We start from the raw sequence: 12,547 nt of genomic DNA on the forward strand, positions 1-12,547 counted from the left end.
CGAAGATGGGCCGCCCAGCTTTGCGTCTTTATGACAAACCACCTCTGCCGCGCCACGACAATTACAAGCCATATATAGCTCAGACTAGACTTACTATTAGTAAATACGTCCTTGGATTTCCAGTTCTGAGGTCATTGCCCCCGGCCGCCCTTGGAGATGGAAATTAAAATAAGCTCAACGAGCTCCAATTAATAGCTTGGTTCACACCTATGCCGAGGCCCGGGCATACATTGGCTGCCTCCTCCCTGAAAGCCTGCAGGATGTTTCTCACGCCGGCGATCTGCATGTTCAGCAGATTACCCAAGTTGCTATCCCAGTCACCATTCTCGGTAGTCTCGGCAATTGTGCTCAAGCACGGCACCATGGATTTCATGACAGGCACGACTACCTTGTTTACAGATGGAGAAATCCATTTCGGCCGACTAGCTGTCGGACAAGGCCTCGACCAATAAAGAGACCAGCGAACATGCCGTACATGGTAGACAGCGCGGCCAGGTCATCAGTCGCAGCTGTCTCAACCTCTGGTCCTGTATATTGGGCAAAACCTAGGGACAGGATGACGTGTGCCAGACTGTTTGTGAAGATTTCTTCACTTTCGCCGCTGTATAAGATGAACGATTGCTCGGTGCCAGCTAGCTAGGCGGAGCCATGACGGCCCGACGAAACAGAACCCTGCTCCACGGGCCTTGCTTTATTCCTGCATTTTATGAGCCTGTCTCGGGGTGCCGTTGGTGACTTTGGCTGTAGTTTTGTTGGAAAGCGCCGACGTAGACGAACTGATTGGTTCCAGGACACGGTAGATGGTATCGTAATCAAGCACGCAGATGACGATGATATCACTAGGGAGAGCGGTTTTGACGTTGAGCTCGAATGCTGCTCTGACGTTGACACTTGCTTGTACTTGTGGTCGGTTGGCAGTTGGGCTCCAAAATCTGTCAACGGAACATAAGGGGTATAGTTTCTATTCGATTAGAGCGCGTTCTTTTTTCGTGATAAAATGTCATCTGTAGGATGTGGTCTTGAGAAGAGTCTCAGCGAGGGCCGTGCCCATGTTGCCAATGCCTATGAATGCGACAGAAGACGTGGCGTTGAGGTCTTTGCCCATGGGAACTGACTGGTGAAATGATTTGCGCCGCTTTGCTGAATTGGATCCTTATCTGCTTCTTTTATTGACATGCTAGCAATCTCATCAAGCGAGTTTCAATCACCATTTTGTGATTACCCCGTGCCGCCAATCAATTATCCCTTTTCCACGGATAGCCAGCTTTACGAATCTATTCGAAGGCAAAGTGCACGAAGCAACGAATAATTCATCCCCGGTCGTGGCCGCTTCATCACCGATTGGCAACACCCCGATCAATAAAGCCATTTCGTATTTCACGTACACAGAGTTGCGACGGCGTTCAAGCCGCTGACATAAATCCGTTCATCCACTCCCAGGCACACCATAGCTTGCGTGTCAGTCCTGGCACGAGTTACTACGGGTTCAATTGTCTTTGCTTAGCAGTCCAATATAATGCCCTTCGCAACGTCGTCTTGTGGAGGGAAGGGGGTTTGCGGAGTTGCGGAGCTTTTGCAGGCCGCTGTCAGGGTCTATTATCCGTGAAAACTTGAGAGTACATACCACCCAAACCATTGCTCTCCTACCTACCCTGAAACGACCGACTATTGCTCTCCACTATTAGGGTCATCTGATATCCAGCGACAAACCCTAACCCTAGCCCGTGGCACCCTAAAATTAGTAACTCGACTAACTGGACCTGGGATCAATAAGAGCCACGGTTTATTTCCATCCGTCAAGAGTTATCGGGCTTTGCGCTGAATCTGGAATTCCTTTGATCAAATTCTCTGCAATTATTGCAGCTTCGCCTATAACCCTAACCCTAATCATAGATGACCGCTCGGTGCCGTCTTTGAGGGTTAGATGGGACTAGGTACGGCTGCGCGGCAGACCCAACCAAGTGCAGGGTGACATGGATATATGCCACTAGTCCGAATTCGGTCATTTACCAAACCATCCTTTAAGGGGAGTCTGGTATGTTTTGTGACATTTCAATGATCTACGTTCCCACGTTACTGCCCCTGCAGGAAAAGCTTTTAGATTTGTTGAATGCTCTAAAGTTCTTTTGACTGTCATGCTTTGTGGATGATGCTGAAGGAAGCGCAGTTGAACGGCCTTTAATGGGTTCCAACGCTTTCTTCCCTGGAGCCTCGTTGGACTATCGAGCCCGACCTTGCATCCATGAATCGAACAATTAAAGACGAAGGCCTGTCACGAGGGCAACAAGTTACTGTGTCGCTCCTTACTTAAGGGGCGTTTGGCAAGATTTGCGACATCAAAGTCGGAAATCAAGCATTCATCCTGCGCATGTCCTTGCCAGTCGATCCCTAGCACAAGACCTTAAGCAAGGTCGCGACGATTGACTGGACACCTCTTCAAGTGCCGGAAATCATCGCCCATGGCGCAACGCGCGACAATTTGATTGGATTCGAGTGGATCCTCATGAGGAAGATATCGGGGCAACCATTAGTAAATGCATGGAAGCACTTGGAGTACTCTACTAAAGAGTAGCTTGTTCGGCAACTAGCAGTTTATTATGCCCCCTTGTTCGTAAAATAGCTACTCGGTGTTGGGAATACCTACCCAGACTCACCGTCATTGCCGAAAACAAGTCGCCTTCCGGAGGTTAAAAGGCTTGTTTCGATGCAGTTCTTGTGAGGTGACACATCCAGCTTGACGTCCCTAGCTTCCAAGCCGAGCAATGACTGGATAATTTCCCATCCATCACTGAGTGAACACGATTGCCACTCTGCCCTTGCCAAGTACGAAAAGACAAATGGCTCGGACAGTGACGATGAGAACGACGTTGAGGATGCAGAGAGAGAGGACATTAGACATCATGTGACAAGGGCTCAGATATGAGGGCTTGAAACAATATTTATTCAGCTCATAATTCGCTTTAAATATTAAAGATCCTTGGTTCCCTTAAGTCCGTAAGGGGCTAATGACCCCTATTTATATAAAGCAGCGGTGAATAAGCGAGACTGTGGCCTGGTGTCTCTACTAAGTCTCGAGCTCTAGTGTAACTATTTTCGGGTTTGAAGGTTGGCCCATGCCTTTATTGCTACGTGACCTCCGTGCAACACATCATTAGGAAACTCACGTCGCAATTCTTCCCTGATAATACCCAAGATTCTAAACCCTCTATGCTCATCCATGACGACATCTCCCGGAACAACATTCTGGTTGACGACAACGGCCATCTCGCAGGGGTGTTGGACTGGGAATGCGTCCCGGCTGTGCTGCTGTGGAAAGCGTGTTACTATCCCTTCTTCCTAGAAAGTCTACCCAGATATGACGAGCCTGTGCGGACTGCATATGAACATGATGGCACCGGGGAGCCTGAAGGCTTGTATTGAGAGCATCTGATGGAGTATGAGTTGACAGAGCTACGCTGCTTTTTGCTAGACGAGACGCGCAAGCTAAAACCAAAATGGATTTGGAGTTTTTGAATCGAGCACAGCAAAACGGGACATTTACCTATCACTTCAAATCTACCAAGTAGGAAATACACCTGTTGTTTTGTCCCGAGCTAAACATCAGCCACGGAGGTTTGTTGACTTTAGTCCGTCCCAGAATCAACGAGAGGCATCGAGGTGTGCTGACCGTTTGACCGTTTACCGCAGGATTCCGGTTGACCCTGACGTTCCATTCGGCCGGGGTGCTTGTTTGCCCATTAAGGGTGTATGTGGAGTAAATGCAATTGACGCTACTTTGCCTATTTGCCTGTCATTGGGACCGGGCATTTCGATGGAGATGTCTAAGAACACTCTCACGATGGCTATTGGGTTTGACCGTTCAGCCATGGCAAAAAGATGCATCAATAGCGGCCCTTGGCCGAAGACGTTCCCATCCGGCTTATAAGTGTGCCCGTTTGGCTCTCCCTCTATGACACTGAAAAATAAAAAGTTGATAGTAGAGCTGTTGGAAGAATTCAGTAGGCCTACATGTTGGCTCTTTCTAACGCAACACTGTAACGGTAGAGCAACTACTCTAGGGTCCATGGCTCTCTGGGTCTGAAGGAAGCCAAAGGCGAACTTCAATAAAGGTGGATGGGATGCTGAGCGGGGGAAAGTGGCCACAAGTGGCTGCAGATTTGCATTCTGTCTACAAGCTATCTCTGTCCAGTAGAAAGTTTGTTGTTTCATGTTGTGCCATTTCTATATTGTGGCCAACGCATATGAACAAGGCCTACTCGCCCAACCCCTCAACCCCTTGTCGCACTTTGTGCGTCCGTAATTTGTTTTGATTACTGATAAAGAACCATGCGGACAAACCACGTCGGGGCAGATGACCTATCTCGTCCCACGCTACTTGCCTCGTCTTTACACTACCCATCTCTTGTCATGCCACCCATCTATCCCATTCAAAAGGGATGACCGTAGAGGCAAGCCCAGGGGAAACTTACTTAGTCGGGTGTTGTCTTGATTGCCTGCTATAATGACCTGGTTTCTTCTCCTTTTTTTGTCATGACAACCCTAATAATGGAACCAAGCCGAGAAAGTCCTGCTACTTCTGCCTTGGAGAGGTTGAGACGAGTGCGAACGTTGAGTTTTAGTGTTCTATTTCCTGACACATTCCTCAGTATCCGATGACAAGCATAATGAATGCGGGTGTAGAAGACGTTGGCACCACTGATGATACTTCGTCTGTGGTGGCGGTGGCGGCGAGCCGTTCCGAAGAGACCAAACGCTCGGCCTTCAACCACACGGATGTCTGCGTCTTGTTCGCGAGAGCGTCGGACGTTCCTCCCCTTCCTCCGGTCCCAACTTAAGCCACCATACAAGAGACGACGGTTTCAACCGTGGCAACAGTGACGCCCCGCGACGGTGATGACCATGTTCACCGTGGGTTGGCGTATTTGTTTCCACTCGTAACTATTCCTAAACTCTCTTGCAGCTTTTCTCTCTTTCCATCGGCCGTCGATGTGGCCAAATGGCTCTTATATCCGCATTCTCCTTCATGGCGGCACGCCGGACCAGAGGGCTCTAGTAAGTACCGCGTTGGGCTTCGTCTCACGATGCTCACATAAAGACAGGTTCACCAATATGCCGTGTGGTGGACTGCTCAGCCCAACATTACATTTGCATTCGTCGACAGCGGACCTTCTGAAGTACGCGTCACGTTCGACGCCAACGGAGGTTCCTGGTCCGTCATCGGAACCGTCTGCTTGCATCGCGCCCAACACGAACCTACCATGAACTTGGTCATCTCCCCATCATCTATCGATCAAGCTCGCGCCACCATTCTTCACGAATTTGGTCACGTCCTCGGGGCCATCCACGAGCACCAGTCGCCCTTGGCTCAGGTTCCGTGGAACAGGCCCGTGGTCTACGCTCATCATAATCCCAGGGGTTTGAGCAATGCCTGGGTTGACCTTAATATCCTCAACCAGCCGTTCCCTACCCACGAGATTGACGCCGATGCTGATCCGGTCTCAATCATGGTGTACGCATACCCGCCCACGTTTACTCTTGATGGCTCATGGGTCCCCTGGGCGCCGACTCTGTCCGCTAGAGACTTTGAGAGGATTGCAATCATGTATTCTCGGAGCCAATATGTGGTGTCGTCGTTCATGACGAACCAGACAATCTCAAGTCCCATGGAATGGCACAGCATCACGTTTGGCATATCGCCCTAGCAGCCCGCTCCGCCCCGACTCTCTCCATGATTGACATGTCCAACCGCCAACCGCGACCGCAACATTCGTGTGCGCACAGAAGTGACGGACATTCGGGATTGACCGTTACGCTGTTGGCGTGGGGACCTGGGAAAACAGAATCTTCTACAATGGCGGTGTCTCGCTGCTGAGAATTCCTGCTGGCGATGCCACTTTCCGCATGGGCACCATCGTAAGCGCCGGGCCAAACAGCTATAGAATCAACTTCGTGCCCCCCTTCCCGCTAGGCGTTATTCCAAGCGTCTTCGCAGCCTTCAGCGGCATCGACTCTGGCGATAACTGGCGCGGCGCGCTCGAAGTCGTCAACGCGAACTTCTCCCACTGTGACATTCAGGTCTCTACCTGGGGCAGCTCTAACCTCTACCAGACCAACGTGCAGTGGATTGCGTGTCCTCGTAATCTTTCCGGCGTAGAGATGGGAACCTTTCATGGTGCCGGGGGACACTCTGGAGGCATCCGTCTCCGGAACACCTTCTTCACCGCTCCGTCTCTGTTCTTGGGCATCCAGCGCTTCGACATCGGGCCGGGTCAGAATGCGCGTCTCCGTCTTCGGGCTACGTCGACTCCAACCTGGGTCAATTGGTCCATTGACACCTGGAGCAATAGCCTGGTTTATAACGTCATCGGTGTGTACTTCGCCATCAGCTCTTGAGGCTGAGAGTCCCGTTGGTATAGCCTTTTTCCCTGGTAAATTGTTGGGACCTATCTAGAGATGGTAAAGTGCTTAATACTTTGTTGATACGTATTTTAGTATTTTCATCGTTATTGGGTGCAGCTATATTTTGCAGCCTTGAACGCCGCCTTTTCGCCCCTAATACCATGTAAGACATTGCTCGTTCGAATCACATTTTTTTAACAACCCTACAAGCGACTTCTAATAAGTAGTATGTCACTCACTCAAACAACATCTCCGAGGTGTTGCGCCAGAGGACCATCTCTCTCACGATAGGGAGAAGAGAGTTGGCGTAATCGCCCTAGAGGTGGCGTCTGATACCAAAAGCACATTAGTGACAACAATGGTCGAGAACGGGGCTCTATGCTTCGAGGTTGAAGCTGCCAGCTTGATAAATAACCCATCTAGTTATTCGCAGGATCTGTGCTTATTCTGATTCTCATAAGAATGAGTGCCAGCGTTTGTTTATGCAAAGGAAGTGACCTATTCCTTCCCGATCCAAGGCCTTCATGACAGCATTATATCACGGTTGTAGAGAATGCAAGCAAGTTGGGTACTCAACAAGGTTCTGAAGCATAATGTGGTATACCAACCATTCAATAAGTCAATTGCTAGGCAATAGCTTGTCCGACCTTGGCTAATCATTTCGATCCATGATCAGCTCCCATTCCAAGTATCTAACCCGGGTGACGGCCGAAAGACAGAAGGCAAATATTTAAAGATTGCCGACTATGGGTGGTACAGATAGCAGAATGCCCAGCAGTCACGGCACTACTGACCGATCAAAATACTTGAATGTATTGGGATATTGCGACAACCGAGCCTGTTGTGTAAAGGGTGGCCTGCAGCCTTCTGGAATATTTCCCTGCAGCAAAAAATAGCACACTCTCTATTTATTCAAATTACATGGATGAGCTCCAGTTGGAAAGTTTCAAAACGCGACTTAATTCATTTATAGGGATAGGCACGGAGCAAGGAAGTTTTGCGAGTCGCGGCAAGCAGTGAGGAGAGACTTTTGAAAGGTTCACTGAGATTCGAGGGAGCTCAGCTTGTTAGATGGGGCGACAATTCCTAGTCAGCTAAATATCATCCAGCTCGTTAAAGAATTTAATGGATTATGAGGACACGTTAGCTATCGCTGAGCTGCCCCGGAGAGGACTTTCCCTACCAGTAAAATGTTTGAACTAGATGAGACTTGGCTGCTTCTGCTTCAAAATGCAAATGCCCTATCCATAATACCTCCTTTGCGACCAAGCTCCGAGCGTGGTGCGGTGCTTATGCTTATGACCAGCCGAAACCGAATAACAGCTGGCCTGTACAGGCATAGAACGCGAGCCCGTCCCCCCTTGAAGAAAGTCAGCCTACTTTTGCGGGCAGCTTGTTTGGAACACAGTTTATAACGACGAGGCGAGTAAGATTACAGAGTCCTGCAGGTACCACACCCTCACACTGCTCACTTCCAAGCGAATAGCTTGCTATATAAGGCAGATTCGATACTCATCTCTCTGTTAAGGACGCATATACGGATGCTACAAGGCCACGAAAACGTCTAGTGACGCTGAATAAGGTTTCAGCATGACGGCATTCCGGGTTACATTCTCAAAACTAGGCATCGATTCCCTGTCCCCACTCGGCAATCTATTACTTGCGGACCGCATAGAATTCAGAAACCCCTTTTCAAAGCATAGAGAAGTGTGTCCTTCTTGTCGCATTATGAGCCGCCACCAAATTATGCAAGACTGGGTTGTTACTCCCTGGGGAAAAAAAGCGAACTTAAGACTCCACCATGAAGATTGCTACTGTCTTCGGCAGCTGAGGCTGCGATTCCCATAGATGATACCTGCGACACTGATGACACTTTGACACAGTCGCAGGTAACACCAGTGACACCGACCTTGGAATCAGGAGACCAAGTAGTGTCCTAGGTGCAAGTCATACAGAGGCGACGAAGAGCTCCATGGCGCCAAAGCACACTGCGAGTCTTATAGCGACGGCCCTGGCCAGAATAGCACTTAACCTGATTATCAAATACTTCTGCCAAGGAGTGCTTTGATTCCCACGTGCGCGAGCCCGTCCAGGTGCGGTCCTACCTGACCAATGCTACATGTGTAGTTTGCTATTAACGCTTTGTAGGACTAGCAGATCTACCAGGTAAAGCCTGTGGCATCGAAAGCAAACTTGCAAGCCTGGTTCGATCCAGACTCAAGGCCGACCAGAAATTTGCTTCTTTTCAAAAGTGTACCTTATGAAGAAAAGAACGCCTCGTTAGGTTTAGAGCGTGCACTATAATCGGGGACGCAAGGCCATGTTATTTCTGGATTGTGTTGCTAGATCGTCTTTAGCTATACGGGTAAAGAGTATGTCAGGTCAAGGTAGAAACTCTCAGTGGGAATAGATTTACTTGTACTGTTAGCTTCTGTAGGGTGGACGCAATTAGCTTTAGAACAGGGCTTCTAGGTGTACTCGTAACGAATTATAAATAGAATTAGTAAGGCTTGTAGAACCAGGGAAAATAGCAGATTAATAATACGATTAATATTCATTTGCTGCCTGAGCCTAAAAACCTCAAGGGGACTTCAAGGGAGCAGTTCCTCCATCTCCCTTCGCTATCTCCTTACCCGCTAAGAGAACGGACAAAACGAAAGCGAATACGCCGATCAAAGACAAAAACACAAAAGACTTTTTTTTGGCTGTGGAGGGGCAAAAAGAAAACATACAACACCAGGTATTCGCTGGTCGTCACCGATCCAGCTACTAATCCGGCACTCGCTAGGTTATCCAACGGAGTTCGAGACGGGATCCAGATTTATCCAGCGGCTATGGTCGTATGTACTAGGTCTAGCGATAAAATTGGTTTATGATAGCCTTTTGGACCATCTTTTCGAAGCATACCAAGTCACCAGCACTGCTAAGAGGCCGCTGCATGTCTAGCTTCTGTTGTTGCTTCGTCCAACATGGGGCGAAAACGGGAGCTGTATGGGACCTGAATTTGGCAATTGAACTATGAGAAGTACGACGGGGAATTGTCATGGAAAGTTGGCACAATATAAGCTGACACTATTCCAAAGATAGCGGGGGAGAGTCCCACACCGCATTTTTTAATCTTGGTCTGTTACGACATCTATTGGTAGTTGGCTAGACCTGGTAGCTTATGCCTCAGTGTCGCGGGGCAAGATGTGCTGCGAGTGGTCCAGCCGTCCGTCTAGGATGGAACTGAGGAAGCCAACGTGTCGCAATAGGCTACTCGGCAATTTGCGGTCGTGTCCGGAACTATCTTATGCCCATGCAGCTTGCCTGCGTGGCCCAAACAAGTAGTTTTGCCTTAAAGGACTTCTCTTCTGAGGAAGCAGCATCTAGTCAGACTAGAGAGCTTAACATATACCGACAGCTATACATGTAGGTCGACGCTCCTTGGACCGCTTGAATCCAAAGCAGGCGCCGATGTAATGTGTTATAATCGCACGTGGTTTCAAGTCCACACTGCCCCGCGTAGAGGAAGTACGTCATCCCCGCCAAGGTAATCAATGTTCTGGCGAGGCTTTCGACACTTGAATCAAGAGCTTTAGACGCCATGTATCTTAACAAGCTTGGATATCTTATTGCAAGCGTATAGAGCAGCGTTTTACAGAGATAGAAAGCCACAAAAGGGGCACCGCACCGAATGGAAGAATAAAAAAGACCGAGTTGCTATAGATGATTCAGAAAACGAGAAGAGATTGCTGATCCCTCTTGGGTTGAAGTGATGGTCCCGGCGGGGAGAGACGACAGCGCGGGCCCAGCCGTTACTTGCTTTTCAGATCTTTGCAGGTCCATATTGATACGTATTAAAAAATACAGGTTAATTACAAAATTCTTGTGCCTCGTCAAAGACTACATCTTACTTTTATTTCTCATCAAGATGAGTATTGTGCCCTAACATTAACTGAAGCCTGTCGTAATCCTCTACTACCCCCCTACTAATATCATTATATAGTCAAATAAAGAATTAAAACATCTAAACTTGCTATATAGTAGTTTTCGTCTTCTTACGTACCATTCTCGTCCTTATTCAAACATGATGGCTTATTCGAATCACTTCGTGGTCCCCTACGCTCAATCCAGGGGCTATATGCCGTCGTGGCATCTTGAAGAAGGCGTGGTATCAACTTCCAATACAAATCAGCGGCTTGACTAATCCCCTGCCCTTGAGTCTGTCTGCTTGCCTGCCTTGTCTCTCTTTACCCATATTTCGCCAATAGCATCACCGGGCTCGTCAACGCACACCCAGTCTCCTATACCATACTCCTTTGGTGCTCGTCTCTTGCCTCGGCCGCCTCCGCCCATAATCAGGTTTCCTGGACGGTACGTCTCGTCTTCGTTTAGTCTCCTGATGACACTGCCGTGGACGCGAACGCCGTCAGGAATATCTCGCACCTCGCCACGGGGCAATGGCCATCTGATGGGCTTCCAGGACCCGTTTGGTTGGAGGTCCATCCTTCTGAACGGGAGGTATTCCATCAATTTCCAGGCCGTCACTGCCATGGCGCCCAACCCACCTCCGTACACCAATGAATCATGGAGACGGGAGGTATGTGCCTTGTGCATCACGTCCCGCAAGCCGCCGTCTCTCTCATTAATCTCGGACACACCAGCTTGCGCGGCATCGCTCTCGTCTTGGACTCGAATATCTGGGTTTGGACCGCGAGACTGAACGTCGGCGGGTTGAATGTAACATTGCATATTGGCGACTTTTTCCATGTCAAACGTCAGCCCGGCCTTTATTGCTTCGCGAACAATCCATGCCAGGGGCACGTGGCTCGCGCTCTTCCGGTCATCCAAGGCCTCCCATCCACCCCCTACGTCACCGTGGCCTCCTGCGAACCACACCTCGTCTATGTCTTGCTGGCCATCCCCGTCGTCCTGGTCTCTTGGGTTTCCCTCGGAGCCTATCAGGTGTGCTCTGTCGTCTTCCCTGGGGCGTATCTCTCGCGTTCGCGACCGTGGTTTATACAAAGTGTAGCGCGGGGAATCAGTAGGTTTCCGACTCGGTCGGGACTGGATATGGTCGTCTGAACGGAGGAAGTCGTGATGCTGTGTATCACCATTGGTGGCTGACTTGGTTGTGGACGACTGCTCAAGTGGCCCGTCTCCGTCCTGGCTTCGTCGGAATTGACCAAACCATTGCTCGACGTGATGGCGACGGGGCTTTGCGACTGGTTTGCGCTGGTACATGAGGTCCTGCCGAAATTTGGCCCGTCTCTCGTCGATGCTCACGGCATGGCGAATCACTTTTGCGCTGCTGCGCGCCGTGTATGGGAACTTGCTGCGCTGCATCCAGGCCGTCTCAAACCGGGGAACTGAATTGACCGTGTCAAACAGGCCGAGGAATCGAATTCTTCCAACTGGCCTGAAGAAGGTCTCGCGGAAACCCTTCATGTACTCGTACATCTGGTTCGTCTTGAATTCTGCCTTGACTTTCTCTCGGCCCTCAAAGTCTGTGCTTCGTGGCCTGCTCTGCCATTGAGCAAACGCTTTCCAAGCGAACCTTACCATCTCTTCGTTCCCATGTGGCAGCAAACCTATGTGATCCAGCATCTGGGCCAGGAACCTTGCAATGTAGGCCCCTCTGCTGAAACCAAATATGTAAATCTCGTCACCGCGACTATAGAACCTCATAAGGAAGCGATAGCCGCCAACCACATGCTGGTCAAAGGAAGTGCCTATGGCAGAGTCTTTTGCCTTCTGGTACCATGATTTAAAACGTGCACGGTAGCCGTTGTTAGTGAGAGATCTAGAGATGGCATATGTGCCGATTCCAGCTATATTGTCACGTCAGCCTCGTCATCGTAAATAGTCCCGGGGGGGCAATAGTTGGCTTACGCTGGTAGTAGTGGTACTGGTCGCCCGCTGATCGATCCAGCATGCGGAAGATTTTGAGGATGTTGCTGTCACTGTCGTCGCCGTGAAACTCGTTTCCAGTACCATCAAAACAGAGGACCAGCTTTCGCGGGCTGGGGCTGCCGTCTCTGGTGACACCGAAAGATTTGTCGGCGTCCATTGTGCTAGTGAAACCATGTGCTTGTGCTACCAACTGAGGCTTTTGGTTGATTTGCTTCTTATCAGTCTGTTGGTAGATATTATATGAGTTACAGTT

At 49.6% G+C, this 12,547-nt stretch overlaps 3 protein-coding genes across 3 annotated transcripts; 2 read left to right on the plus strand and 1 right to left on the minus strand.

The window, feature by feature from the left end:
- Nucleotides 1-4,986: 4,986 nt before the first annotated feature.
- Nucleotides 4,987-5,702, plus strand: J3458_002777 (uncharacterized protein; the record flags this gene model as incomplete). The annotated part of the gene is made up of 2 exons (XM_066117375.1): nt 4,987-5,052; nt 5,100-5,702. 2 exons carry the CDS (start codon nt 4,987-4,989, stop codon nt 5,700-5,702), a joined length of 669 nt encoding a protein of 222 aa, XP_065977159.1.
- Nucleotides 5,703-5,901: 199 nt separating this feature from the next.
- Nucleotides 5,902-6,393, plus strand: J3458_002778 (uncharacterized protein; the record flags this gene model as incomplete). Its single annotated transcript, XM_066117376.1, has 1 exon — nt 5,902-6,393. One exon carries the CDS (start codon nt 5,902-5,904, stop codon nt 6,391-6,393), a length of 492 nt encoding a protein of 163 aa, XP_065977160.1.
- A 4,191-nt stretch (nt 6,394-10,584) lies between these two features.
- Nucleotides 10,585-12,451, minus strand: J3458_002779 (uncharacterized protein; the record flags this gene model as incomplete). The annotated part of the gene is made up of 2 exons (XM_066117377.1): nt 10,585-12,212; nt 12,274-12,451. 2 exons carry the CDS (start codon nt 12,449-12,451, stop codon nt 10,585-10,587), a joined length of 1,806 nt encoding a protein of 601 aa, XP_065977161.1.
- Between the last annotated feature and the right edge of the window lie 96 nt (nt 12,452-12,547).

Source organism: Metarhizium acridum (genome assembly GCF_019434415.1).
Source record: "Metarhizium acridum strain ARSEF 324 chromosome Unknown scaffold_13, whole genome shotgun sequence".
Classification (NCBI taxonomy): Eukaryota; Fungi; Ascomycota; class Sordariomycetes; order Hypocreales; family Clavicipitaceae; genus Metarhizium; species Metarhizium acridum.